Source organism: Sminthopsis crassicaudata, chromosome X, assembly GCF_048593235.1.
Source record: "Sminthopsis crassicaudata isolate SCR6 chromosome X, ASM4859323v1, whole genome shotgun sequence".
In the NCBI taxonomy this organism is placed as follows: Eukaryota; Metazoa; Chordata; class Mammalia; order Dasyuromorphia; family Dasyuridae; genus Sminthopsis; species Sminthopsis crassicaudata.
The window spans coordinates 72211385-72238913 of record NC_133623.1 but is presented as its reverse complement, the minus strand read 5'-3'; the positions used below and the strand labels follow the sequence as shown (position 1 = coordinate 72238913).

The 27529-nt window shown below is 50.1% G+C and overlaps 1 protein-coding gene across 9 annotated transcripts in view; it reads right to left on the bottom strand.

The window, feature by feature from the left end:
• Positions 1 to 23336, bottom strand: part of ATP2B3 (ATPase plasma membrane Ca2+ transporting 3) — a 121869-nt gene extending 98533 nt beyond the window's left edge. For 4 of the 9 annotated variants that reach the window (XM_074276987.1, XM_074276988.1, XM_074276989.1 and 1 more), the window contains exons 1-2: positions 20632 to 21278; positions 20048 to 20383 (exon numbers count right to left, since the gene is read on the bottom strand). In XM_074276987.1, the coding sequence (XP_074133088.1) occupies positions 20048 to 20252 (205 nt within the window). In that variant the 5' untranslated portion in view covers positions 20253 to 20383; positions 20632 to 21278. Of the gene's footprint in view, positions 1 to 20047; positions 20384 to 20631; positions 21281 to 22591 lie in introns of those variants that run through there. The other 5 variants (XM_074276984.1, XM_074276985.1, XM_074276986.1 and 2 more) reach the window with 3 other exon arrangements.
• Positions 23337 to 27529: the final 4193 nt, after the last annotated feature.

Here is a 27529-nt window from a genome sequence, read left to right as displayed (position 1 = left end):
CACAGAGGAGCAAACTGAGGGTTACACGGGCGGCACAGCTTAGATTAGGACTCAGGCATCTGAAGGAAGAGGGGGCCTTTCACTTTGGCTTAGTTTCCAGCCTCTGAGCCTTCTTCCCCGTCCCTCCTCTTCTTCTCTCCCTCATCCCCCTCTTCCTCTTCCTTCCTTCCTCCTCCTAATCCCCATGTCTTCCTCCTCCTCCTCCTCTTTCTTCCTTTCTCCTACTCCTCCTCTTCCCCCTTCTTCTCCCCCTCCCTTCCAGACGCCAGGCCCAGAGCAGAAACCCACAAGCTCCTGAGGGCCCTGACATTTGAAATAATGAACAAGGCTGAAGGAAGGGCTTCCCGGGATTAGCCATTCATTCCTGTTGGTTTCTGAAGAAGTCATGGGGGCGGGGAGGAGGCCCTGAGAGGGAGAATACTATCAGTGAGGCCAGGTTGTTAAGAGGTACCTGGGCTCATTTCTGAACAACTGGGCTCACTGCTGAACCCCTGGGCTAATTTCTGGACATTTAGCTCATTTCTGAACACCTGGACTCATTTCTGGACACTTGAGTTCATTTCTGAACACCTGAGCTCATATATGGACACCTAGGCTCATTTCTGGAAACCTGGCTCATTTCTGGACATTTAGCTCATTTCTTGACACCGGGCCTCACTTCTGAACACCTGGGCTCATTTCTGAACACCTGAGCTCATTTCTGGACACCTGGGCTCATTTTGGACACCTGGGCTTACTTCTGAACACCTGGGCTCACTTCTGAACACCTAGGCTCATTTCTGGACACCTGGGCTCACTTCTAGACATTTAGCTTATTTCTGAACACTTGGGCTCATTTCTGGACACCTAGGCTCATTTCTGGAAACCTGGGCTCATTTCTGGACATTTAGCTCATTTCTGGACATTTAGCTCATTTCTTGACACCGGGCCTCACTTCTGAACACCTGGGCTCACTTCTGAACACCTAGGCTCATTTCTGGACACCTGGGCTCACTTCTAGACATTTAGCTTATTTCTGAACACCTGGGCTCATTTCTGGAAACCTGGGATCATTTCTGGACATTTAGTTCATTTCTGGACACCTGAGCTCATTTCTTGACACCTGGGCTAACTTCTGAACACTTGGGCTCACTTCTGAACACCTAGGCTCATTTCTGGACACCTGGGCTCACTTCTAGACATTTAGCTTATTTCTGAACACCTGGGCTCATTTCTGGACACCTGGGCTCACTTCTAGACATTTAGCTTATTTCTGAACACTTGGGCTCATTTCTGGAAACCTGGGCTCATTTCTGGACATTTAGCTCATTTCTGGACATTTAGCTCATTTCTTGACACCGGGCCTCACTTCTGAACACCTGGGCTCACTTCTGAACACCTAGGCTCATTTCTGGACACCTGGGCTCACTTCTAGACATTTAGCTTATTTCTGAACACCTGGGCTCATTTCTGGAAACCTGGGATCATTTCTGGACATTTAGTTCATTTCTGGACACCTGAGCTCATTTCTTGACACCTGGGCTAACTTCTGAACACTTGGGCTCACTTCTGAACACCTAGGCTCATTTCTGGACACCTGGGCTCACTTCTAGACATTTAGCTTATTTCTGAACACCTGGGCTCATTTCTGGACACCTGGGCTCACTTCTAGACATTTAGCTTATTTCTGAACACTTGGGCTCATTTCTGGAAACCTGGGCTCATTTCTGGACATTTAGCTCATTTCTGGACATTTAGCTCATTTCTTGACACCGGGCCTCACTTCTGAACACCTGGGCTCACTTCTGAACACCTAGGCTCATTTCTGGACACCTGGGCTCACTTCTAGACATTTAGCTTATTTCTGAACACCTGGGCTCATTTCTGGAAACCTGGGATCATTTCTGGACATTTAGTTCATTTCTGGACACCTGAGCTCATTTCTTGACACCTGGGCTAACTTCTGAACACTTGGGCTCACTTCTGAACACCTAGGCTCATTTCTGGACACCTGGGCTCACTTCTAGACATTTAGCTTATTTCTGAACACCTGGGCTCATTTCTGGACACCTGGGCTCACTTCTAGACATTTAGCTTATTTCTGAACACTTGGGCTCATTTCTGGAAACCTGGGCTCATTTCTGGACATTTAGCTCATTTCTTGACACCGGGCCTCACTTCTGAACACCTGGGCTCACTTCTGAACACCTAGGCTCATTTCTGGACACCTGGGCTCACTTCTAGACATTTAGCTTATTTCTGAACACCTGGGCTCATTTCTGGATACCTAGGCTCATTTCTGGAAACCTGGGCTCATTTCTGGACATTTAGCTCATTTCTTGACACCGGGCCTCACTTCTGAACACCTGGGCTCACTTCTGAACACTTGGGCTCATTTCTGGACACCTAGGCTCATTTCTGGAAACCTGGGCTCATTTCTGGACATTTAGCTCATTTCTGGACATTTAGCTCATTTCTTGACACCGGGCCTCACTTCTGAACACCTGGGCTCACTTCTGAACACCTAGGCTCATTTCTGGACACCTGGGCTCACTTCTAGACATTTAACTTATTTCTGAACACCTGGGCTCATTTCTGGAAACCTGGGATCATTTCTGGACATTTAGTTCATTTCTGGACACCTGAGCTCATTTCTCGACACCTGGGCTAACTTCTGAACACCTGGGCTCATTTCTGGACATTTAGCTCACTTCTAGACACCTGGGCAAACTTCTAAACACCTGGGCTCATTTCTGAACACCTGAGCTCATTTCTGAACACCTGGGCTCACTTCTGGACACCTAAGCTCACTTCTGAACACCTGGGCTCATTTCTGGACATTTAGCTCATTTCTGGATATTTAGTTTATTTCTGGACACCTGGGCTCACTTCTGAACACCTGGTTTCATTTCTGGAAATTTAGCTTATTTCTGGACATTTAGATCATTTCTGGACACCTGGGCTCACTTCTGGACACCTGGGTGAATTTCTGGACATTTAACTCATTTCTGGACATTTAGCTCATTTCTGGACACCTGGGATCACTTCTGAACACCTGGGCTCATTTTTGAACACCTGGGCTAATTTCTGGACATTTAGCTCATTTCTGAACACCTGGACTCATTTCTGGACACTTGAGTTCATTTCTGAACACCTGAGCTCATATATGGACACCTAGGCTCATTTCTGGAAACCTGGCTCATTTCTGGACATTTAGCTCATTTCTTGACACCGGGCCTCACTTCTGAACACCTGGGCTCATTTCTGAACACCTGGCTCATTTCTGGACACCTGGGCTCATTTTTGGACACCTGGGCTTACTTCTGAACACCTGGGCTCACTTCTGAACACCTAGGCTCATTTCTGGACACCTGGGCTCACTTCTAGACATTTAGCTTATTTCTGAACACTTGGGCTCATTTCTGGACACCTAGGCTCATTTCTGGAAACCTGGGCTCATTTCTGGACATTTAGCTCATTTCTGGACATTTAGCTCATTTCTTGACACCGGGCCTCACTTCTGAACACCTGGGCTCACTTCTGAACACCTAGGCTCATTTCTGGACACCTGGGCTCACTTCTAGACATTTAGCTTATTTCTGAACACCTGGGCTCATTTCTGGAAACCTGGGATCATTTCTGGACATTTAGTTCATTTCTGGACACCTGAGCTCATTTCTTGACACCTGGGCTAACTTCTGAACACTTGGGCTCACTTCTGAACACCTAGGCTCATTTCTGGACACCTGGGCTCACTTCTAGACATTTAGCTTATTTCTGAACACCTGGGCTCATTTCTGGACACCTGGGCTCACTTCTAGACATTTAGCTTATTTCTGAACACTTGGGCTCATTTCTGGAAACCTGGGCTCATTTCTGGACATTTAGCTCATTTCTGGACATTTAGCTCATTTCTTGACACCGGGCCTCACTTCTGAACACCTGGGCTCACTTCTGAACACCTAGGCTCATTTCTGGACACCTGGGCTCACTTCTAGACATTTAGCTTATTTCTGAACACCTGGGCTCATTTCTGGAAACCTGGGATCATTTCTGGACATTTAGTTCATTTCTGGACACCTGAGCTCATTTCTTGACACCTGGGCTAACTTCTGAACACTTGGGCTCACTTCTGAACACCTAGGCTCATTTCTGGACACCTGGGCTCACTTCTAGACATTTAGCTTATTTCTGAACACCTGGGCTCATTTCTGGACACCTGGGCTCACTTCTAGACATTTAGCTTATTTCTGAACACTTGGGCTCATTTCTGGAAACCTGGGCTCATTTCTGGACATTTAGCTCATTTCTGGACATTTAGCTCATTTCTTGACACCGGGCCTCACTTCTGAACACCTGGGCTCACTTCTGAACACCTAGGCTCATTTCTGGACACCTGGGCTCACTTCTAGACATTTAGCTTATTTCTGAACACCTGGGCTCATTTCTGGAAACCTGGGATCATTTCTGGACATTTAGTTCATTTCTGGACACCTGAGCTCATTTCTTGACACCTGGGCTAACTTCTGAACACTTGGGCTCACTTCTGAACACCTAGGCTCATTTCTGGACACCTGGGCTCACTTCTAGACATTTAGCTTATTTCTGAACACCTGGGCTCATTTCTGGACACCTGGGCTCACTTCTAGACATTTAGCTTATTTCTGAACACTTGGGCTCATTTCTGGAAACCTGGGCTCATTTCTGGACATTTAGCTCATTTCTTGACACCGGGCCTCACTTCTGAACACCTGGGCTCACTTCTGAACACCTAGGCTCATTTCTGGACACCTGGGCTCACTTCTAGACATTTAGCTTATTTCTGAACACCTGGGCTCATTTCTGGATACCTAGGCTCATTTCTGGAAACCTGGGCTCATTTCTGGACATTTAGCTCATTTCTTGACACCGGGCCTCACTTCTGAACACCTGGGCTCACTTCTGAACACTTGGGCTCATTTCTGGACACCTAGGCTCATTTCTGGAAACCTGGGCTCATTTCTGGACATTTAGCTCATTTCTGGACATTTAGCTCATTTCTTGACACCGGGCCTCACTTCTGAACACCTGGGCTCACTTCTGAACACCTAGGCTCATTTCTGGACACCTGGGCTCACTTCTAGACATTTAACTTATTTCTGAACACCTGGGCTCATTTCTGGAAACCTGGGATCATTTCTGGACATTTAGTTCATTTCTGGACACCTGAGCTCATTTCTCGACACCTGGGCTAACTTCTGAACACCTGGGCTCATTTCTGGACATTTAGCTCACTTCTAGACACCTGGGCAAACTTCTAAACACCTGGGCTCATTTCTGAACACCTGAGCTCATTTCTGAACACCTGGGCTCACTTCTGGACACCTAAGCTCACTTCTGAACACCTGGGCTCATTTCTGGACATTTAGCTCATTTCTGGATATTTAGTTTATTTCTGGACACCTGGGCTCACTTCTGAACACCTGGTTTCATTTCTGGAAATTTAGCTTATTTCTGGACATTTAGATCATTTCTGGACACCTGGGCTCACTTCTGGACACCTGGGTGAATTTCTGGACATTTAACTCATTTCTGGACATTTAGCTCATTTCTGGACACCTGGGATCACTTCTGAACACCTGGGCTCATTTTTGAACACCTGGGCTCATTTCTGGACATTTAGCTCATTTCTGGACACCTGGACTCCTTTCTGAACACTTGAGCTCACTTCTGAACACCTGGGCTAACTTCTGAAAACCTGGGCTCACTTCTGAACACCTGGGCTCATTTCTGGAAATTTAGCTCATTTGTGGACACCTGGGCTCACTTCTGGACACCTGGGCTCATTTTTGAACACCTGGGCTCACTTCTGAACACCTGGGCTCATTTCTGGACATCAGGGCTCACTTCTGGACACCTGGGCTCATTTCTGGACATTTAGCTCATTTCTGGACACATGGGCTCATTTCTGTACACCTGGGCTCACTTCTGAACACCTGGGCTTATTTCTGGACACCTAGGCTCACTTCTGAACACCTGGGCTCATTTCTGAACACCTGAGCTCATTTCTGAACATCTGGGCTCATTTCTGAACACCTGGGCTCATTTCTGGACATTTAGCTCACTTCTGAACACCTGGGCTCATTTCTGGACACCTAGGCTCATTTCTGGAAACCTGGGATCATTTCTGGATATTTATCTCATTTCTGGACATTTAGTTCATTTCTGGACATTTAGCTCATTTCTGGACACCTGGGCTCACTTCTGGACACCTAGGCTCACTTCTGAACACCTGGGCTCATTTCTGAACACCTGAGCTCATTTCTGGACACATGGGCTCACTTCTGAACATCTGGGCTCACTTCTGAACACCTGAGCTCATTTCTGGACACATGGGCTCACTTCTGAACACCTGGGCTCACTTCTGAACACCTGGGCTCGTTTTTGGACACGGGCTCACTTCTGAACACCTGGGCTCACTTCTGAACACCTGGGCTCATTTCTGAACACCTGGGCTCATTTCTGGACACCTGGGATCATTTCTGGACATTTATCTCATTTCTGGACATTTAGTTCATTTCTGGACATTTAGCTCATTTCTGGACACCTGGGCTCACTTCTGGACACCTAGGCTCACTTCTGAACACCTGGGCTCATTTCTGGACATTTAGCTCATTTCTGGATATTTAGTTTATTTCTGGACACCTGGGCTCACTTCTGAACATCTGCACTCACTTCTGAACACCTGGGCTCATTTCTGGACATTTAGCTTATTTCTGGACATTTAGATCATTTCTGGACACCTGGGCTCACTTCTGGACACCTGGGCTCACTTCTGAACACCTGGCTTATTTCTAAACACCTGGGCTCACTTCTGGACACCTGGGCTCACTTCTGAACACCTGGGCTCATTTCTGGACACCTAGGCTCATTTCTGGAAACCTGGGCTCATTTCTGGACATTTAGCTCATTTCTGGACATTTAGCTCATTTCTTGACACCGGGCCTCACTTCTGAACACCTGGGCTCACTTCTGAACACCTAGGCTCATTTCTGGACACCTGGGCTCACTTCTAGACATTTAGCTTATTTCTGAACACCTGGGCTCATTTCTGGAAACCTGGGATCATTTCTGGACATTTAGTTCATTTCTGGACACCTGAGCTCATTTCTTGACACCTGGGCTAACTTCTGAACACTTGGGCTCACTTCTGAACACCTAGGCTCATTTCTGGACACCTGGGCTCACTTCTAGACATTTAGCTTATTTCTGAACACCTGGGCTCATTTCTGGACACCTGGGCTCACTTCTAGACATTTAGCTTATTTCTGAACACTTGGGCTCATTTCTGGAAACCTGGGCTCATTTCTGGACATTTAGCTCATTTCTTGACACCGGGCCTCACTTCTGAACACCTGGGCTCACTTCTGAACACCTAGGCTAATTTCTGGACACCTGGGCTCACTTCTAGACATTTAGCTTATTTCTGAACACCTGGGCTCATTTCTGGACACCTAGGCTCATTTCTGGAAACCTGGGCTCATTTCTGGACATTTAGCTCATTTCTTGACACCGGGCCTCACTTCTGAACACCTGGGCTCACTTCTGAACACTTGGGCTCATTTCTGGACACCTAGGCTCATTTCTGGAAACCTGGGCTCATTTCTGGACATTTAGCTCATTTCTGGACATTTAGCTCATTTCTTGACACCGGGCCTCACTTCTGAACACCTGGGCTCACTTCTGAACACCTAGGCTCATTTCTGGACACCTGGGCTCACTTCTAGACATTTAACTTATTTCTGAACACCTGGGCTCATTTCTGGAAACCTGGGATCATTTCTGGACATTTAGTTCATTTCTGGACACCTGAGCTCATTTCTCGACACCTGGGCTAACTTCTGAACACTTGGGCTCACTTCTAGACACCTGGGCAAACTTCTAAACACCTGGGCTCATTTCTGGACATTTAGCTCACTTCTAGACACCTGGGCAAACTTCTAAACACCTGGGCTCATTTCTGAACACCTGAGCTCATTTCTGAACACCTGGGCTCACTTCTGGACACCTAAGCTCACTTCTGAACACCTGGGCTCATTTCTGGACATTTAGCTCATTTCTGGATATTTAGTTTATTTCTGGACACCTGGGCTCACTTCTGAACACCTGGTTTCATTTCTGGAAATTTAGCTTATTTCTGGACATTTAGATCATTTCTGGACACCTGGGCTCACTTCTGGACACCTGGGTGAATTTCTGGACATTTAACTCATTTCTGGACATTTAGCTCATTTCTGGACACCTGGGATCACTTCTGAACACCTGGGCTCATTTTTGAACACCTGGGCTCATTTCTGGACATTTAGCTCATTTCTGGACACCTGGACTCCTTTCTGAACACTTGAGCTCACTTCTGAACACCTGGGCTAACTTCTGAAAACCTGGGCTCACTTCTGAACACCTGGGCTCATTTCTGGAAATTTAGCTCATTTGTGGACACCTGGGCTCACTTCTGGACACCTGGGCTCATTTTTGAACACCTGGGCTCACTTCTGAACACCTGGGCTCATTTCTGGACATCAGGGCTCACTTCTGGACACCTGGGCTCATTTCTGGACATTTAGCTCATTTCTGGACACATGGGCTCATTTCTGTACACCTGGGCTCACTTCTGAACACCTGGGCTTATTTCTGGACACCTAGGCTCACTTCTGAACACCTGGGCTCATTTCTGAACACCTGAGCTCATTTCTGAACATCTGGGCTCATTTCTGAACACCTGGGCTCATTTCTGGACATTTAGCTCACTTCTGAACACCTGGGCTCATTTCTGGACACCTAGGCTCATTTCTGGAAACCTGGGATCATTTCTGGATATTTATCTCATTTCTGGACATTTAGTTCATTTCTGGACATTTAGCTCATTTCTGGACACCTGGGCTCACTTCTGGACACCTAGGCTCACTTCTGAACACCTGGGCTCATTTCTGAACACCTGAGCTCATTTCTGGACACATGGGCTCACTTCTGAACATCTGGGCTCACTTCTGAACACCTGAGCTCATTTCTGGACACATGGGCTCACTTCTGAACACCTGGGCTCACTTCTGAACACCTGGGCTCGTTTTTGGACACGGGCTCACTTCTGAACACCTGGGCTCACTTCTGAACACCTGGGCTCATTTCTGAACACCTGGGCTCATTTCTGGACACCTGGGATCATTTCTGGACATTTATCTCATTTCTGGACATTTAGTTCATTTCTGGACATTTAGCTCATTTCTGGACACCTGGGCTCACTTCTGGACACCTAGGCTCACTTCTGAACACCTGGGCTCATTTCTGGACATTTAGCTCATTTCTGGATATTTAGTTTATTTCTGGACACCTGGGCTCACTTCTGAACATCTGCACTCACTTCTGAACACCTGGGCTCATTTCTGGACATTTAGCTTATTTCTGGACATTTAGATCATTTCTGGACACCTGGGCTCACTTCTGGACACCTGGGCTCACTTCTGAACACCTGGCTTATTTCTAAACACCTGGGCTCACTTCTGGACACCTGGGCTCACTTCTGAACACCTGGGCTCACTTCTGAACACCTGGGATCATTTCTGGACATTTAGCTCACTTCTGAACACCTGGGCTCACTTCTGGACATTTAGCTCATTTCTGGACACCTGAGCTCACTTCTGAACACCTGGGATCACTTCTAGACATTTAGCTCATTTATGGACATTTGGTTCATTTCTGGACACCTGGGGTCACTTCTGAACACCTGGGCTCACTTCTGAACACTTGGGCTCATTTCTGGACATTTAGCTCATTCCTGGACACCTGGGCTCACTTCTGAACACTTGGGCTCATTTCTGGAAACCTGGGCTCATTTCTGGACATTTAGCTCATTTCTGGACATTTAGCTCATTTCTTGACACCGGGCCTCACTTCTGAACACCTGGGCTCACTTCTGAACACCTAGGCTCATTTCTGGACACCTGGGCTCACTTCTAGACATTTAGCTTATTTCTGAACACCTGGGCTCATTTCTGGAAACCTGGGATCATTTCTGGACATTTAGTTCATTTCTGGACACCTGAGCTCATTTCTTGACACCTGGGCTAACTTCTGAACACTTGGGCTCACTTCTGAACACCTAGGCTCATTTCTGGACACCTGGGCTCACTTCTAGACATTTAGCTTATTTCTGAACACCTGGGCTCATTTCTGGACACCTGGGCTCACTTCTAGACATTTAGCTTATTTCTGAACACTTGGGCTCATTTCTGGAAACCTGGGCTCATTTCTGGACATTTAGCTCATTTCTTGACACCGGGCCTCACTTCTGAACACCTGGGCTCACTTCTGAACACCTAGGCTTATTTCTGGACACCTGGGCTCACTTCTAGACATTTAGCTTATTTCTGAACACCTGGGCTCATTTCTGGACACCTAGGCTCATTTCTGGAAACCTGGGCTCATTTCTGGACATTTAGCTCATTTCTTGACACCGGGCCTCACTTCTGAACACCTGGGCTCACTTCTGAACACTTGGGCTCATTTCTGGACACCTAGGCTCATTTCTGGAAACCTGGGCTCATTTCTGGACATTTAGCTCATTTCTGGACATTTAGCTCATTTCTTGACACCGGGCCTCACTTCTGAACACCTGGGCTCACTTCTGAACACCTAGGCTCATTTCTGGACACCTGGGCTCACTTCTAGACATTTAACTTATTTCTGAACACCTGGGCTCATTTCTGGAAACCTGGGATCATTTCTGGACATTTAGTTCATTTCTGGACACCTGAGCTCATTTCTCGACACCTGGGCTAACTTCTGAACACTTGGGCTCACTTCTAGACACCTGGGCAAACTTCTAAACACCTGGGCTCATTTCTGGACATTTAGCTCACTTCTAGACACCTGGGCAAACTTCTAAACACCTGGGCTCATTTCTGAACACCTGAGCTCATTTCTGAACACCTGGGCTCACTTCTGGACACCTAAGCTCACTTCTGAACACCTGGGCTCATTTCTGGACATTTAGCTCATTTCTGGATATTTAGTTTATTTCTGGACACCTGGGCTCACTTCTGAACACCTGGTTTCATTTCTGGAAATTTAGCTTATTTCTGGACATTTAGATCATTTCTGGACACCTGGGCTCACTTCTGGACACCTGGGTGAATTTCTGGACATTTAACTCATTTCTGGACATTTAGCTCATTTCTGGACACCTGGGATCACTTCTGAACACCTGGGCTCATTTTTGAACACCTGGGCTCATTTCTGGATATTTAGCTCATTTCTGGACACCTGGACTCCTTTCTGAACACTTGAGCTCACTTCTGAACACCTGGGCTAACTTCTGAAAACCTGGGCTCACTTCTGAACACCTGGGCTCATTTCTGGAAATTTAGCTCATTTGTGGACACCTGGGCTCACTTCTGGACACCTGGGCTCATTTTTGAACACCTGGGCTCACTTCTGAACACCTGGGCTCATTTCTGGACATCAGGGCTCACTTCTGGACACCTGGGCTCATTTCTGGACATTTAGCTCATTTCTGGACACATGGGCTCATTTCTGTACACCTGGGCTCACTTCTGAACACCTGGGCTTATTTCTGGACACCTAGGCTCACTTCTGAACACCTGGGCTCATTTCTGAACACCTGAGCTCATTTCTGAACATCTGGGCTCATTTCTGAACACCTGGGCTCATTTCTGGACATTTAGCTCACTTCTGAACACCTGGGCTCATTTCTGGACACCTAGGCTCATTTCTGGAAACCTGGGATCATTTCTGGATATTTATCTCATTTCTGGACATTTAGTTCATTTCTGGACATTTAGCTCATTTCTGGACACCTGGGCTCACTTCTGGACACCTAGGCTCACTTCTGAACACCTGGGCTCATTTCTGAACACCTGAGCTCATTTCTGGACACATGGGCTCACTTCTGAACATCTGGGCTCACTTCTGAACACCTGAGCTCATTTCTGGACACATGGGCTCACTTCTGAACACCTGGGCTCACTTCTGAACACCTGGGCTCGTTTTTGGACACGGGCTCACTTCTGAACACCTGGGCTCACTTCTGAACACCTGGGCTCATTTCTGAACACCTGGGCTCATTTCTGGACACCTGGGATCATTTCTGGACATTTATCTCATTTCTGGACATTTAGTTCATTTCTGGACATTTAGCTCATTTCTGGACACCTGGGCTCACTTCTGGACACCTAGGCTCACTTCTGAACACCTGGGCTCATTTCTGGACATTTAGCTCATTTCTGGATATTTAGTTTATTTCTGGACACCTGGGCTCACTTCTGAACATCTGCACTCACTTCTGAACACCTGGGCTCATTTCTGGACATTTAGCTTATTTCTGGACATTTAGATCATTTCTGGACACCTGGGCTCACTTCTGGACACCTGGGCTCACTTCTGAACACCTGGCTTATTTCTAAACACCTGGGCTCACTTCTGGACACCTGGGCTCACTTCTGAACACCTGGGCTCACTTCTGAACACCTGGGATCATTTCTGGACATTTAGCTCACTTCTGAACACCTGGGCTCACTTCTGGACATTTAGCTCATTTCTGGACACCTGAGCTCACTTCTGAACACCTGGGATCACTTCTAGACATTTAGCTCATTTATGGACATTTGGTTCATTTCTGGACACCTGGGGTCACTTCTGAACACCTGGGCTCACTTCTGAACACTTGGGCTCATTTCTGGACATTTAGCTCATTCCTGGACACCTGGGCTCACTTCTGAACACTTGGGCTCATTTCTGGACATTTAGCTCATTCCTGGACACCTGGGCTCACTTCTGAACACTTGGGCTCATTTCTGGACATTTAGCTCATTCCTGGACACCTGGGCTCACTTCTGAACACTTGGGCTCATTTCTGGACACCTGGGCTCCTTTCAGGACACCTGGGCTCACTTCTGAACACTTGGGCTCATTTCTGGACACCTGGGCTCCTTTCTGGACACCTGGGGTCATTTCTGAACACCTGGGCTTACTTCTGAACCCCTGGGCTCATTTCTGAACACCTGGACTCACTTCTGAACACCTGAGGCTCACTTCTGGACACCTGGGCTCACTTCTGAACACCTGGGCTCACTTCTGGACACCTGGTCTCAAATCTGAACACCTGGGCTCCTTTCAGGACACCTGGGTTCACCAACACCTGGGCTCCTTTCTGGACATTTAGCTAATTTCTGGACATTTAGTTCATTTCTGGACCCCTGGACTCATTTCTGGACACCTTGGCTAACTTCTGGACACCTGGGCTCACTTCTGAACACTTGGGCTCATTTCTGGACACCTGGGCTCCTTTCAGGACACCTGGGCTCACTTCTGAACACTTGGGCTCCTTTCTGGACACCTGGAGTCATTTCTGAACACCTGGGCTTACTTCTGAACCCCTGGGCTCATTTCTGAACACCTGGACTCACTTCTGAACACCTGGGCTCACTTCTGGACACCTGGTCTCACTTCTGGACACCTGGTCTCAAATCTGAACACCTGGGCTCCTTTCAGGACACCTGGGCTCACTTCTCAACACCTGGGCTCCTTTCTGGACATTTAGCTAATTTCTGGACATTTAGTTCATTTCTGGACACCTGGGCTCATTTCTGGACACCTTGGCTAACTTCTGGACATCTGGGCTCACTTCTGAACACCTGGGCTGACTCCTGGACATTTAGCTCATTTCTGAACACCTGGGCTCATTTCTGTACTCTTGTGTTCATTTCTGAATACCTGGGCTCATTTCTGGACATTTAGCTTATTTCTGGACACCTGGGCTCATTTCTGGAGACCTGGGCTCATTTCTGAACACCTGGACTCACTTCTGAACACCTGGGCCCATTTCTGGACACCTGGGCTCATTTCCTTATACCTGGTTTTGTCCTTTCCTCACACCGGTGCACCGGTGCTCATTTCCTTGCTTGTTTCCTATCTGGCCTCTGGCCTCAACCTGAAGCCCAAGCTCAGTTTTATTGTTTTTTTTGAAGCTCCTACTAAATCAAGCTGGGCTTGTGGCTGGGAATACAAAGAGAAAAAGTGATATGGCCGACCTCCAGAAGTTTCTGGTTTCACCAATTTGACTTCTCCCTTGGTCAGGGTCTTAATTTTATCAATGCCAGGGCAAAGAGAGAGAGGGAGACTCAGGCTATCCTGGGGAGCTTTCAGGCCCACTGAGGAGATCTGTCCAAGCCCTAGGTAGCAACTAGCCAACAACTGATGCTGAGCATGTACCTTAGGGGGAAGGGGGTATGAAAGGAACAGGAGGAGATATGACTGGAAAGCTCCTTGGTGGTGGGAGATCGTGGAAGGCCAATATCAACATCAAGGATTTAAACTTCATTCAGTAGGCCGTAGGACACCATCGAAGGGGTTTTGGAGAAGGTGTAATGATCAGAGAGTCCCCTAAGGAAGATTATTCTGGTCAAAATATCAAGGCTGGATTGGAAAGCTGGAGCCAGGAAGATCCACTAGGAGGTGAGAGGTGGCAAATGCTTAGATCCAGGGTGGGAAGAATGGGAGAATCTACAAGACTAATATAAGGTTCAGAAAGAGAGAAAAGTCGAAGAAGTGGGAAGAAGGCCACTGGTTTGAAGCCAGAGGGTGGCCAAGATGGCTGGTCCTAAGGCCCTCAAACTGAAATGAACATCAGAGGAGATCAGGTCCAATCCCCTTATTTTACAGAGGATGACACTGTGGCCCAGGTATCACACAGGTAGGAAGTGGTCTATCTGTGCTCTTTGCATTACCTTATGCAGAAATGGGTCTGGAAGTGATTACTGAAAATCCTCAATTAACTGATCAATAGAAGATGTCTGGTGAACTGGCTGTTTCAGGCCTCTGAGCAAGGCCCAGAAACCCCGCTGTTTCAACACTGACTTAAAATCGCCATCTCAAATGCTGCAAACCTTTGGTGGCTTCTGTGGGTACAGGCCGGCAGGCCTGACTGGCTGTTTCTTGGCCAGGTGAGGCTTTCTTAGAGATGCCATGGGGCCTGCCCATGGTCACTGCCTCAGGTTACATACGACCTCTCTAACTCTGCTGCTTGGTTTTCTTAGTTTCTGCCCTTGAGAGATCAAGGGAGAGGATCAAAGACCTGCTTTGGTATGGATGGGGATCCCCCTCCTGGACTGCTACGGATCCCCCTTTCTCTCTTGACTTAGTAGAGCCTACCCAGTGGTCAACCTACCAAGTTAGAGAGATCTCCACTTTGGCCCAGGGACTGGGTTTAAAGGTAGATTCCAAACGCCAAGCGTCCTAGGGGCCTAGCTGACTCCCTCAGTGAGAATTCATTAAGCTCCCACCATGTGCCAGGCCCTGTGCTAAGGGCAGGGGATAAAGGGACACAGCGCCTCGAACACAGTGAACACTTCATAATCACCTAATGCCCAAGCCTGGCCTCTGCCCGTGGAGCCCAGCAGTGAGGCTGTGAAAGAGGCCTTTGGCGGCAGTGGCTTAGCTGACCTGTGATGTCTAATGAACCCACTTGTGATCTTTGGGAGTTGCCCGGAGCCATGAGGCTTCGAGTGGCTCGCCCAGGGTCCCATCACCAGCAGACATCCCAGGCAGCTTCTGTAGTTCCCCCTTTAGTATTACTGAGACCTAGCTAAAAGAGGAAAGTGACATCCCTCAGCTAGAAGTGCCCAACAGAGGCCCAGACACCATGTGGAGGGGCTGGAAGTTGGAAAAGGGACACCTGCGTGGGGAAGGGAGTGAGACCCCCAACTACACTGATTGAAGCTTTTTGCTCTGCACCTAGGATTTTAATGGAAATCTCACTCAGATCCCAGTTTACGGATAGAAGGATTCAATGGCGGCCCTCCTTCAGTTGATTTGCCACAACCTAATAGCTGAGTAGACTGAATATTATGGAGAAGCAATGGAGGGAGGGAGTGTTCACAAGTTAAACGGTGTTAGCTTTGGAGTTAGGGGATCTGTATTTGAAGCAAGTCACTTTCCTTCCTACTGCCTCAGTTTCTCTTTCTGAAAAATGAGGGGGTTGGATTAAGAGGCTCCCTTCTAGCTCTAGAGGCAGCAGTCTATGTGTGACCTTAAGCAAATCACTTTCCCTTCCTTGGCTGAGGGTTCCAGACAACTCTCTAAGGCCACAAAGGCAGAGTGGGTAACCCCATGCGGTGGGAGGGGCTCTCCCCCAATAAATGAGGGATTGGTCAAGCTGGCCCTGGAGGTCCTGGGAATCTTGTCCCGTGACAACACGTTTACACATGTCTTGTCGGAAGATGGCGAGTCAGAAGTTTGTTAGGAAGGGAATAAAACATGGCCACCTCGAACATCAAAATGGATATCCCTGGATGGAACAAAGAGGAAGAGGAGAATAGAATAGTGGAAATATGTTCTAGAATAATAAGTTCCCAGTAGCTATGATCTAAGATAAGAAGAAAACAAGGTTCTAACAGAAGTTTCAGTTTGAGAAAGCAACTGAGGCAGGGTAGTGGCACCTGGGAAAGACAAAAGTCGGACAGGAGGGGAATGGTGATTGAATCCTCCTGTGACACGTGTGCGTGTCTAAGTGTGAGGGGGTTGCGCAGGGCAAAAGGGTGTGAGTATCCGTGCGTTTGCCTGCTAAAGACTCAAGGCACTGCTTTGGCCACACTCAAAGGAGATTGTGGATTGTTTGGTGGCAACTTAGAACATTGGGAAGAAGAAATTTGATGGGAATAAATCTAAAAAGCTGGGGTCTGGGGGGTCTCAAAAAATCACCATCATGGCTAGATGGCAGTTCATTTGAAAAAGATCTGGGCGGGGGGCTAGTGGATAACAAGCGTGCAATTTGGCGCCAAGAAAGAGAACGGGGCCTTTAGGCGGCAATGTCTGAGTCCAGGGAGGCTCCCCAGAGGCCTGCTATAATCTGTCTTGCTCAGTCTGCATAAAGTATTTCAGCTGGGGCTGCAAGCTAAGGCCCCTCTAACCTTGAGAGCATCTGGACAAAAGGGACCAGGCTGAGAAAGGCCTTAGAAATGTGTGTGGAAGACAAGGCGAGGACCGACTAATGATGGCTAAGAGGACACTGAAGACCACCTTGTGGAAGAGGCAGAACTCCCCCTGCAAGCGCTCTCCCACCTGAGATCAGGATCAAACTTCCTCAGAAGGAGGAGAGCTACTGAAAAGCAGAGGGCAACACCTTCCTGGGAAGGTCCAACTCCTTGGAATGACTTCAAGCCCAGGAGACTGTCAGGGATGTTGGAGGGCCTCTCTTGTACTATCATCTCCCGACTCGGAGATTCAGTGACAAGCCCCCTGTGGGAGCCTTCAATCCTCGCCCCACCCCAGGAAGACATGAAGATGCCTGACTGGTGACCCCAAGATAAATACAAGGATCGGATCAGGCCCTTCCTTGGGCAAGTGGGCCTCCAATGGATAAGTGAGTGGGGACACAGAAGAGCCCCACCTGAAGGGTGGGTGACTGACTGTGTGGCTCTCCAGAAACATCCCCTGAGCTCAAAATGCTCGGCAGGGAACAGATCCCAGAAGGGTTCGTCATGAAAAACAACATCCACCCCTTCCATCTGTCTCACCCTTTCAACTTTGCCAAAGCGCTTTCCTGATGACATTCAAGCTTCACAACAGATCTGTGAGATGGATGGGATGGAGGGCTAGTATTCCCTCCTCTCCATTTCACAGATGGAACAACTGAGGCCCCGAGAAGTGAAGTGATTTTCCCATATGACTAGTTAATGGAAGAACCCAGATGTGAATCCATTTTTCTTGCTTTAGCTGGTTTAGCTCTACAGAGCTGGAAGCAGGGAGTCTGGGAACAAATGGAATACGGTCTTGCTAAAAGCATAAATTTGATCATTGGGAGGACGAATGGGGAGGGGAAACGCTAGAACCTTGGGAGAAGAGCCTTGAAAGGTTGGCGATAAGGGCCGTGGTATAAGAAAGAAAGGGATTGGTGGGCCTACCGGACAAGACTTGAGGTAGATGAAACGTGAGGACTAAGAAGGAGAGCTGGGCGATGGGGTAGAAGGTTGGGGGCGAGATCAATTTGTTTGCTACTAAGCTCATTTCATATTTTCCCTACAGGCCCGGGCAGGGCTTTGGCACAGACCGTTCCCAAAGCTCTCCATTTCAAATGGAATCAAATCCACCCACCCCTGAGACAGGAAACCGGGCTCAGCGAAGGTACCTTTATCCTCATTTCACAGCCCAAACTCATTAATGTGGGATTTCGTTCTGTTAATTTAATTTCGTGAATGTGATGACATGGCAAGTGAATGTTAATGGGAGGGGCAGCACGAAAGAAAAATGAATATAAATAAAGTCAGAGGATTTCTGTTCACATCCTAGCTCTGTCTCTTATCAGCTGTGTGACCTTGGGCAGGTCACCTCATCTCCCTCTGCCTCAGTTTACCCTTTGTAAAATGAGGGCGGTACATCGGCTAGCCTCTGTTGCTTTTCTAGCTCTAGCTCTAGGATCCTGTGTGTCACTGAGCAAGTTCCCTTCCATCTCTGGGCCTCAGTTTCCTTCTCTGTAAAACAAAGGAGGGAGGCTTGGGAGTAGACATGTTAACTCCTGAAGCTCCTTCAGCTTCAGTCTACAACCCTAGGGCTCTAGCTATTGGCCCGGAAGCCGTATGGGAGTTGACCTTCATGGTCTGTGCAGGAAAAGGGATGGCCGAATTGCCAGACAAGTAAATGGCATTAATGACATTGCAGGGGGAATGTTTAATCTACGAGGTGGGGAGGAGTTTTTCAAAATTACCCCTTTATAAGAATAACAAACCGGTCCCGATGTTCACTACAGCACATTTACCAAGGTTTTGGAGTCGAGTCCACATGGGCTGTCCACTAGTCCAAGATCCTTACCCCGGCATCTGAAGCCCATTCCAATCTGCCTCAAACCACCCTCTTCCACCTGGTTCTCCCTCAGTCTCCCATATCTAACCATTCCTCTGCACTTGCCAGGTTCCCTTCCACCTCCTCATATTTATTACAGGGCTTCCTCCCCGGAATGTCCTTGCTCCTTGTTTTCCCGGATTCGAATCTCACCTTTTTGTTAAGGGCCAGCTCAGCCGCCATCTCTTCCAGCAAAGGGAAAACGTGGCTCATTCGGCCATCGTTGAGGGGAGGAGCCATGGAGAGGAATGCCCACTCTACTCAGCGGGAGACCTGGTAGCTGCTTCTGTGCCCAATGTCTCCCCTGTCAGTATGCCCCGGCCATTCTAAATATATTTACCCAGAGGATCCTGCTACCTGAGTCACTTAATGCCAAACCTTGGTTTCCATATATGTGAAGTGAACCCCTTCCTTTGCAGAATCATGGACTTGGGAAAAAACAACCCCCCCCAATACCCTCCCACCTCTCCCCCCCCCCCTAGCCATCTACCCAGAGAAAGGCAGCACGGATGGCGTGGCGGATCTGAAATGGGGAAGGCCTGGTTGGAATGTCACCACAGACACTCACTATGTGATCCTGAGCAAGTTCCTTAACCTCCCAGCCCCCCGGGGGCTGCGCCTCTAAAATCCCTTCCAGTTCTAAATCTCTGAGCCCATTTGTGAGTGGCACATCATGGATTCTCTAGGACTTAGTTTCCTCCTCTGTAAAATGAGGGAGAAGAAAGGAAGGAAGGAAGGAAATAAGCATTGCTTAAGTCCCTGCTGTGTGCCAGGCACCGTGCTAAGTGCTCCCCAAATGTGATCTCATCTGAAGAACACAAAAACCTCTAAAGTCTCTCCTAGCTCTAACTCCTGTGACCTTCTGAGGAAAAGTCCCTTAGTCCATTAGCACCCCCAGGCTGTATTTGAACAGGCCAAAGTATGAGATCAATCTGGAAAAGCGAGAGTGAGATCCCAAAGACATGAAATGTAGGAGGGGTTACTTTTGATTGGGAGATGGGAAGGGGGAACCTCTAAGGGTGGGACGGAAGATGGTGGCAGGAGGGTGCCTGGCTTGTGGGGTGGAAAGAAGGTGGAGAGGCCCAGCTCTGGGAGAGGCTCTGGTGCCCAGCTAACTGGGTGGCTAAGGCTCCAGAGCAGCAATTCCCCATCAGGTCAGCAGAGAATGGCGCGCACCTACCTTCAGTGGGGGAGGTCTTCAACCTCTTGCAGAGACCACTGACATCCCCATAGGTTTCCTGGATTTTCTGCAGAGCCTCGGCTCCCCGCAGCTCCATGAGGGAACGGAGCTCGGGCAGGGTACAGCCGAACCCCCCGGCCCGGTTGGCCCCGTGCTGCTGATTCTTGGCATGGTGACCGACGGAGCTGTTGGCCACGTCTCCCATCTTGCCTTCGCAACTGGTAACCGCTTTCTTTGCTCTGTGATAGCACTTGGCTGGATCTGCTGGGAGGGCCACCTGGTGGAAGAGGAACCCTGCTGAGTGGAGTGGTCTCTGAGAGCAGAAATATGAAGTACCTGGTGGAATGAGAAGGAAAGCAGAGAACAATAATGGGGGCCCAAATGAACAGGATCGAAATGACAGAGACAATCGTATCAACTGAGGTTTCAGTGAGCAGATTCTCGGGGTCATTTACTTGGTGAATCGTTGAATGCAAATACTCAACTGCACTGAGTCTGCCCTTCCTGGGCAGAACTCCCCCCAACCCTCCCCACCGGCCTCAGGGGCTGTGTGGCTTGGGTAAGGATCGTCTTAATCCACATGCCTGGTCAGGAGGTCAGCAACAATGATGTCGTGCTATCGAGAAGCCTGAAGTGATCTTCTTTTGGGAACTCGGCCAGCTAACAGTCACAAGCGCTGTGGTGTGTCGAGGTCCGAAGAGGGGGTCGATCCATGGACGAGGGTGTTCTCGGAGATGGGTGGGGGGGATCCCCGTTACAATCTAGCACACCTGGTGTCTCCGCCACACTGGGAAAACCTGGTCAGAAAGAAGAGTCAGGGAGAGGGGGCGGAGGAGCCCTGGGGATATCCCCAACCTGCAGGCCCTTCTGGTCCAAGCTCTGAGTGGACCAAACTGTCCCAGCCCTAGTTTGGAAAAGGTGTTTGAAGTGCCCGCCCCAAGACACAGTCAGCATCTTAAATGGCTCTGGGTCAAGTTTCAGTCCTATGTCTGAGGCAACTGAGATGGCTTCTGTCCCTGGCCTAAGTCAAACTCTGAGTTCGAGTTCTAAAGAGGCTGTGGCTGCTACGTTATAGCTGAGGATAACTCCTGTCATCCCGGTTTTCATGGACTATGTTCCCAGCAGCCCGGCCCCCTTCCTCCCAAACTTCTGGCTTCCCTAGCCCCTGGCCACATGTCTTGGCCAACTGGCTGAATGCCTTGGAGATTCCCGAACCCTAAGGAAGACCTTTTGAAACAGGAGCTCCCTTCTCCCCGCACTAGACGCTCCCCCTCATAGCCACCTCGCTCCGCCCGTCCTCCCATGATGTGGGGATCTGCACACACGTACATCCCTCATGGTTCCTGACACATCATTCACGACACACAGCGTGCCATGACAGCTAATGAGGCAGCCCACACCAGTGAGACTAGTGCCTGCTAACGGATGACTAGGGAAGGGGGCGCAGGGAGGATTTCAGCTGCTCGCGGTGGGGCTGCCACCCATCTGCTCCTACCTCCTGGGGGTCCCGCTTCACACACTCATCTCTCCTCTTCACTTTCCTCAACCTTGCAAATATGCTCCCCCACCTTGGGAAAACTTTCACTGGGCCCTGCTGGGTCCTCGAGCTACCATCCTCCCTCTCCTCCCTTTCACTGCCAAACTCCTCAGACTTGTGGTTTAAGCTCCTGCCTCCACTTCCTAACCACCCACTACCTCCTCAATCCCTTACAAACAGGCTTCTGTCTCCACCCACTTGCCATTTCATCGAAACTTCTCTCTCCAAGGTGACCTCCTCGGGGGGTCGTAATCCGCTCTTTGAGGCCCACATTCATCAAAAGCTGGATTATCACTCAGGTGATCTGGGGTTGGGGCCCAGTTTTGCCGTTACTAACCGTGTGACCTTGGGGAGGCTAAACCTCCCTTTCTTCAAGGTCAAAATGAAGATAAAAATGTCCATACCCCGAGCCTCAGAGGCTACAAGGCCGACTTGGGCCAATAGAGAGGCGGCCCCACGGTTGGCTGGGACCGTCACCGTAACTAGCCCGATCCAAGACCCTGGTGGAGTTCAATTCACTCAATCAACCAAGACACACTGATGGAGGGAGGGGGTGCAGGGAGGACCACTGGAACAATCATTCTCATTTTATAAGTAGGAGAACCAGGGGGCACAGAAATTAACAGACTTGTTCAAGGTCCCATGTCTGCCAAATGACAAGGCTGAGACTTGACGCTAGGTCTTCTTCCTAGTGGGTCAAGCTATCGCTCATCTGTCTCCCTTTCTCTGTGAAAAGGAAGGAAGGTGAGCACTCATCTCCCCTCCTCCATACCTCACGAGCCCTCACAGTCTCTCCCCATACTGCCCTACTGTCTTGGAGGAAGAGGCATGGTGGGGCTTGCCAGTCCTCCCTGCTTCCCTCCTCTCTCCAGGAGACCCTCATCCCATCACTCATTGCAACCACTCCACCAACTTCAGTGCCTCCTTCCTCCCAACTTTCTTCCCATTGCTACCGATGGCAGCGCCCAGCCATTGAGGTTTATCTTCCTCCCTGCTGTCACCCATACCTCCTCTACCGAACCGAGTGGAGTAGAGGGCCTGAAGAGAGCAGGGAAGGCCAGGAACAGCGACTGGGAAGTGTGTCAGCCAGCAAGCAGAGGCGAAAGAAAGGGTGCTAGCGATAGGCCGGGTGAAGTCAGAGCGGGACTCTCTGGTGTACCCCTCAGCACCGTCTCACGGCAACTCAGAAGTGGGAGTGGGGAGGTTGGACGGTGAGGCTAAACCAGGATTGAGGATTAGCAGGGTGGAAACAGCACAAGTTTGGGGGGAGGAGTCTACAGCTACAAGGGACTTCCAAGGCCAACTCCTTCATTTTACAGAGGAGGAAACTGAGCTCCGGGGAGGGGGAAGGGAGGCACCCAAGCTCACCCAGCTAGCAAGCACTTTTATTCCACAGGGCATCATGTGGCCCCTTCCTTTCCGCCTTTCTTAAAATTCCACCCAAGGGAACCTTATGGGCTCTGGGGGGCAGTCCTGATTAATACACAGGAATATTGGATCCACAGGTGGTATCAGGAGTTTCAGGGCCTCTTGTACTCAGAAGCTAACTGATGGCTCTTATTGACATTAAAGACATTTCCTGCTCTGACAGCTCACTACTTGTATGACCTTGGTCAAGTCATTCCACCCTAAAATATTCCCATCTTCCCCTCTGTGAAATGAGAGCAGTCTGGGGCAGCTAGGGGGCGCAGTGGATAGAGCACCAGCCTTGAATTCTGGAGGACCCGAGTTCAAATCTGGTCTCAGACACTTAACACTTCCTAGCTGTGTGACCCTGGGCAAGTCACTTAACCCCCAGCCTCAGGGGGAAAAAAAAAAAAAAGAAAGAAAGAAATGAGAGCAGTCCGGATGGCTTCTGAGCTTCCTTTCAGACCTTAATCTATATTTAAATCATCACAAATTCCAGAAAATAGGCAGAGGCGACAGGAGCCAGAGGGGTTAATAGCCCAGCCAATTCCCACAAGTGAAATAAAACAGCTGCCAACTCCAGGCCTGGGGAGGAGAGTGAGAAGGAGCAGCTGGCACCAGGGCTGGCTGACCAGAATTGCCCCTTCATGGGTGAGGGGAATAAGCCGTCTCCCTTCCCCCAACCTGAAGCTACTGGGGGGCTTTGGGATCTACTTGTTCCCTGCCCCCTTCAGTGAGTCCCTCCTTGTGCCTGGACTCCTTAGCTTGGCCTTTGGAGGGCCTGAGATTGCCCCCCCCCCAGGGCTCCAGCCTTCTTTTCTGCCCCACTCCCATAGGGAAGCTCAGTTCCAGCCAGCTCAGGCTGTTCCTGAAAACACACGGGGCCCGCCAGTTGTGGGATGTTCCCTGTGCTCCTCCCGGGGACTCTCCTGACACTCCCCTACCTGTCCAACTTCTACAGTTCTCCTAGCATTGGGAGCCCAGGTCCCGCCTCGGCCACGGAGCGTCCCCCCCCACCCTTGGGAGAACGGCCAAGGGGTCATTTTGAACAAAGTGGCTCCTCAGGCCTCCCCAGTGTGACCCCACCCGCCCGCTCTGCTTTATGGAGTGCCCGTGCCCCGTGAACGCCAGCCTGCCCTTCCTCCTATACATTGTGGGCTCAATCCTGCCTCCGTGCCGGGTTTTCCCTTCCCCACTTTACAGTGCCCTTCTGCTTCCTCCCCACCTAACCGAGCCCCTCCCCTGAGAGAATTACCCCCCCCTGCAAACACACAGACAGAGACACACATGCACACACACACGCACACACACACACGCACGCACACACGCACGCACACGCACACATGCACACACACATACATGCCTGAGCTGTCCCAGGGCCCCATCCCTTACTTCCCACTCCTGCTCTTTCTCCTCAGGACAGATCACTGATACAGGATCCACAGAGCAGATGCTTAGGCTTGCTTGTTGAAGGAAGGAGCCAATGACACAATGAGTGTGACAGGTGCTCCCTGCTTTGTAGGAACTTTTGCCCTCCCCCTCGCTCTGAGGGTGAGGGAACACCTTCTCTACAGAAGCCCTCAAAGATCCAGGCTTGGGCAATGAATGCCTAAACCCTGGAAAAGGAGGCCCTGGGAACGAGCCTCGCATCTGTGTCCTCCCGGGAAAAGGAAAATTGGCCAAAGAATTGCCCTTCTCCCCAATAGCCATTCCAGGCCTTGCTCCTGCTAAGCAGACCTGCTGCACGAACATCTCCAGCCACCAGGCACATCAAGCAAGGGCATCCCCGAACGGGTTGGGCCGGGGTCCCTTCGGATAGCCACACGGCCCCCCTGCTCCCCAAGCGCGGTGTGTACCCACGAGCCCCTCGAAACGGATGCAGTGAACAACAGAGCCTGATCAGGTTGGGAAGGGAGGGCCCCGTCTCCCGCACACCCACATCTCCCTGGCACACACAGACCACCACTTGCCCCTCACCACAGTTCTATTCACCAGCATGGCAGCGTGCTGCCTACTCACACACACACACACACACACACACACACACACACACGCAACACACACACAGACAAACACACACACACAGACACACACACGCAACACACACACAGACACAGACACACGCACACACACACAGACACACACACACACAGACACAGACACACACACGCACACACACACAGACACACACGCACAGACACACACACAGACACAGACACACAGACACACACACGCACACACACAGACACACACACACGCAACACACACAGACACACACACACAGACACACACGCACAGACACACACAGACACACACACGCACACAGACACACACACAGACACAGACACACACACACGCACACACACACAGACACACACGCACAGACACACACACAGACACAGACACACACACATGCACACACACAGACACACACGCACAGACACACACACAGACACACACACACAGACACACACACGACACACACACAGACACACACGCACACACACGACACACACACAGACACACACACAGACACACACACACAGACACACAGACACACACACACGCACACACACAGACACACACACAGACACACACACGCAACACACACAGACACACACACACAGACACACACACACATGCACACACACAGACACACACGCACAGACACACACACAGACACAGACACACACACGCACACACACACAGACACACACACATGCACACACACAGACACACACACAGACACACACACAGACACACACACACAGACACACACACACACAGAAACAGACACACACACACAGACACACACACACACAGACACACACGCACACAGACACACACACACAGAAACACAGACACACACACACGCACACACACAGAGACACACACACGCACACACACACACACGCACACAGACACACACACACAGAAACACAGACACACACACACGCACACACACAGAGACACAAACAGACCCAGACACACACATGCCAGCACATCAATGTGGCCGTTCACATACAGACTCCACAGCGCACATACTCCTCCCCAGCACCCACGGGAAGGCTGTTCCTCCCTTCACTAGCCCTTCTGGGGCTCGGAAGGTTGACTAGCCTGTGGCAGAGCCGGACAGGGGGAGGGGTGGGTTGGGCTGGAGGATTTCTAGGGTGAGTGCCCCGACGCGGCCGGGGCAGGTGTCCAGGTGAGCCCAGGGGACGGAGCCAAGTGTACAGTGGATTCCCCACGCCAGAGCTGTCACGGGCTCCCAGTCATCCTTTGGCTCTCTGGGGTCCATCCCGCTTTTCCGGGGCTGCTGGTGCCCGAACGGCGAGCTCGTGACCTTGGCCATGACTCCATGACCCGGGGTGCCTGGGTCACCCCGGGCCCGACGCCCTCCTCACCACCCTCCCCCGCCAGACGCACCTTTGTGCCCACCCGGTAGGGAAGGGGATGGTTCCAAGGACAAGGCCTGCATTCAGCCAAGAAGGGCGGGGAGCTGGGGGGGGGGGGTGGAGGGAGCTGAGGCTGAGCACGGCCTCATTAATATTTCAGAGGCACAGTCACTGCAGCTCCAGGGCCCTCACTGCTCTGCTACTTGTGCTAGTGGAGGGAGGCGGATGAGGGGGGGAAATAGAAAAGGAAAAAAGAAAGACAGATTTAAAGAGACAGACCTCCCGATCCCCCCACCCCCCTCTTCTCCCGGGCACATGCCTGAAAATGCCAAATGGCTCCTTCTGTGGGGCCAGGGCAGCAGCAGCTGCCACCGCTGCCCCCTTCCCCCCACCCCTGCCGGCGACGGGCAGGGGGCTCTAAAGTCCCCCAAGACTAGCCCCGAACAACAACTCAGTCACCTTTTGGCGGAGGACATCCCTGAGCACACACCTTCCCAAGGTCACTGGCCCTGGCCTCGAGGAGTCAGTTACCCAGGAGACTGAGACACAGATTCTTAAAAGCATGGAATTCTCGACTCAAAGAATCATGGGATCACGGAGTCATTGAATTCCGGAGCCGCACCAGTTGGTCTCTTTGGGCACCAGCCTTCAGGGAGGCCGAGGTTTAGACGGGGGGGACAGGTGGCCATTTCTTTAAAGCCAATGATTACCAACTGAACAAGCGTCAATAAAAAACAATCTCTCACAAATATAAGGGGTCAAAATCCCCACCGAAATCCTTAGCTTTGATCAGGGCAAACCAAGAATTCAACAACAAATAAATGGGAAAAATGCCAGTCTAATAATTACTCGCTGTGGGAGACTATGAGTCACCCTCCTCCCCTCGGAGTTTTCTCAGTTTTCCCATCCTTGAGGTGGGGAGAACAGTGTAATTCCACTAGCTGGGTTTCGCGAGATATTAGGAGGGCAGTGCTACAAACTCCGTTACCCCCTAACCCCGTGACCCAACGGGGCCGGGGAGGGAAAGTTTTAAATCTGAGGCCCCCGCACATGCACAGCGAAGCGGAAAACACTCCCCATGTTCATGGCCGTCCATCTCTAACGGAAAGTTAGTCTTTCACTTACTGGAGGGTCCAACTCCGA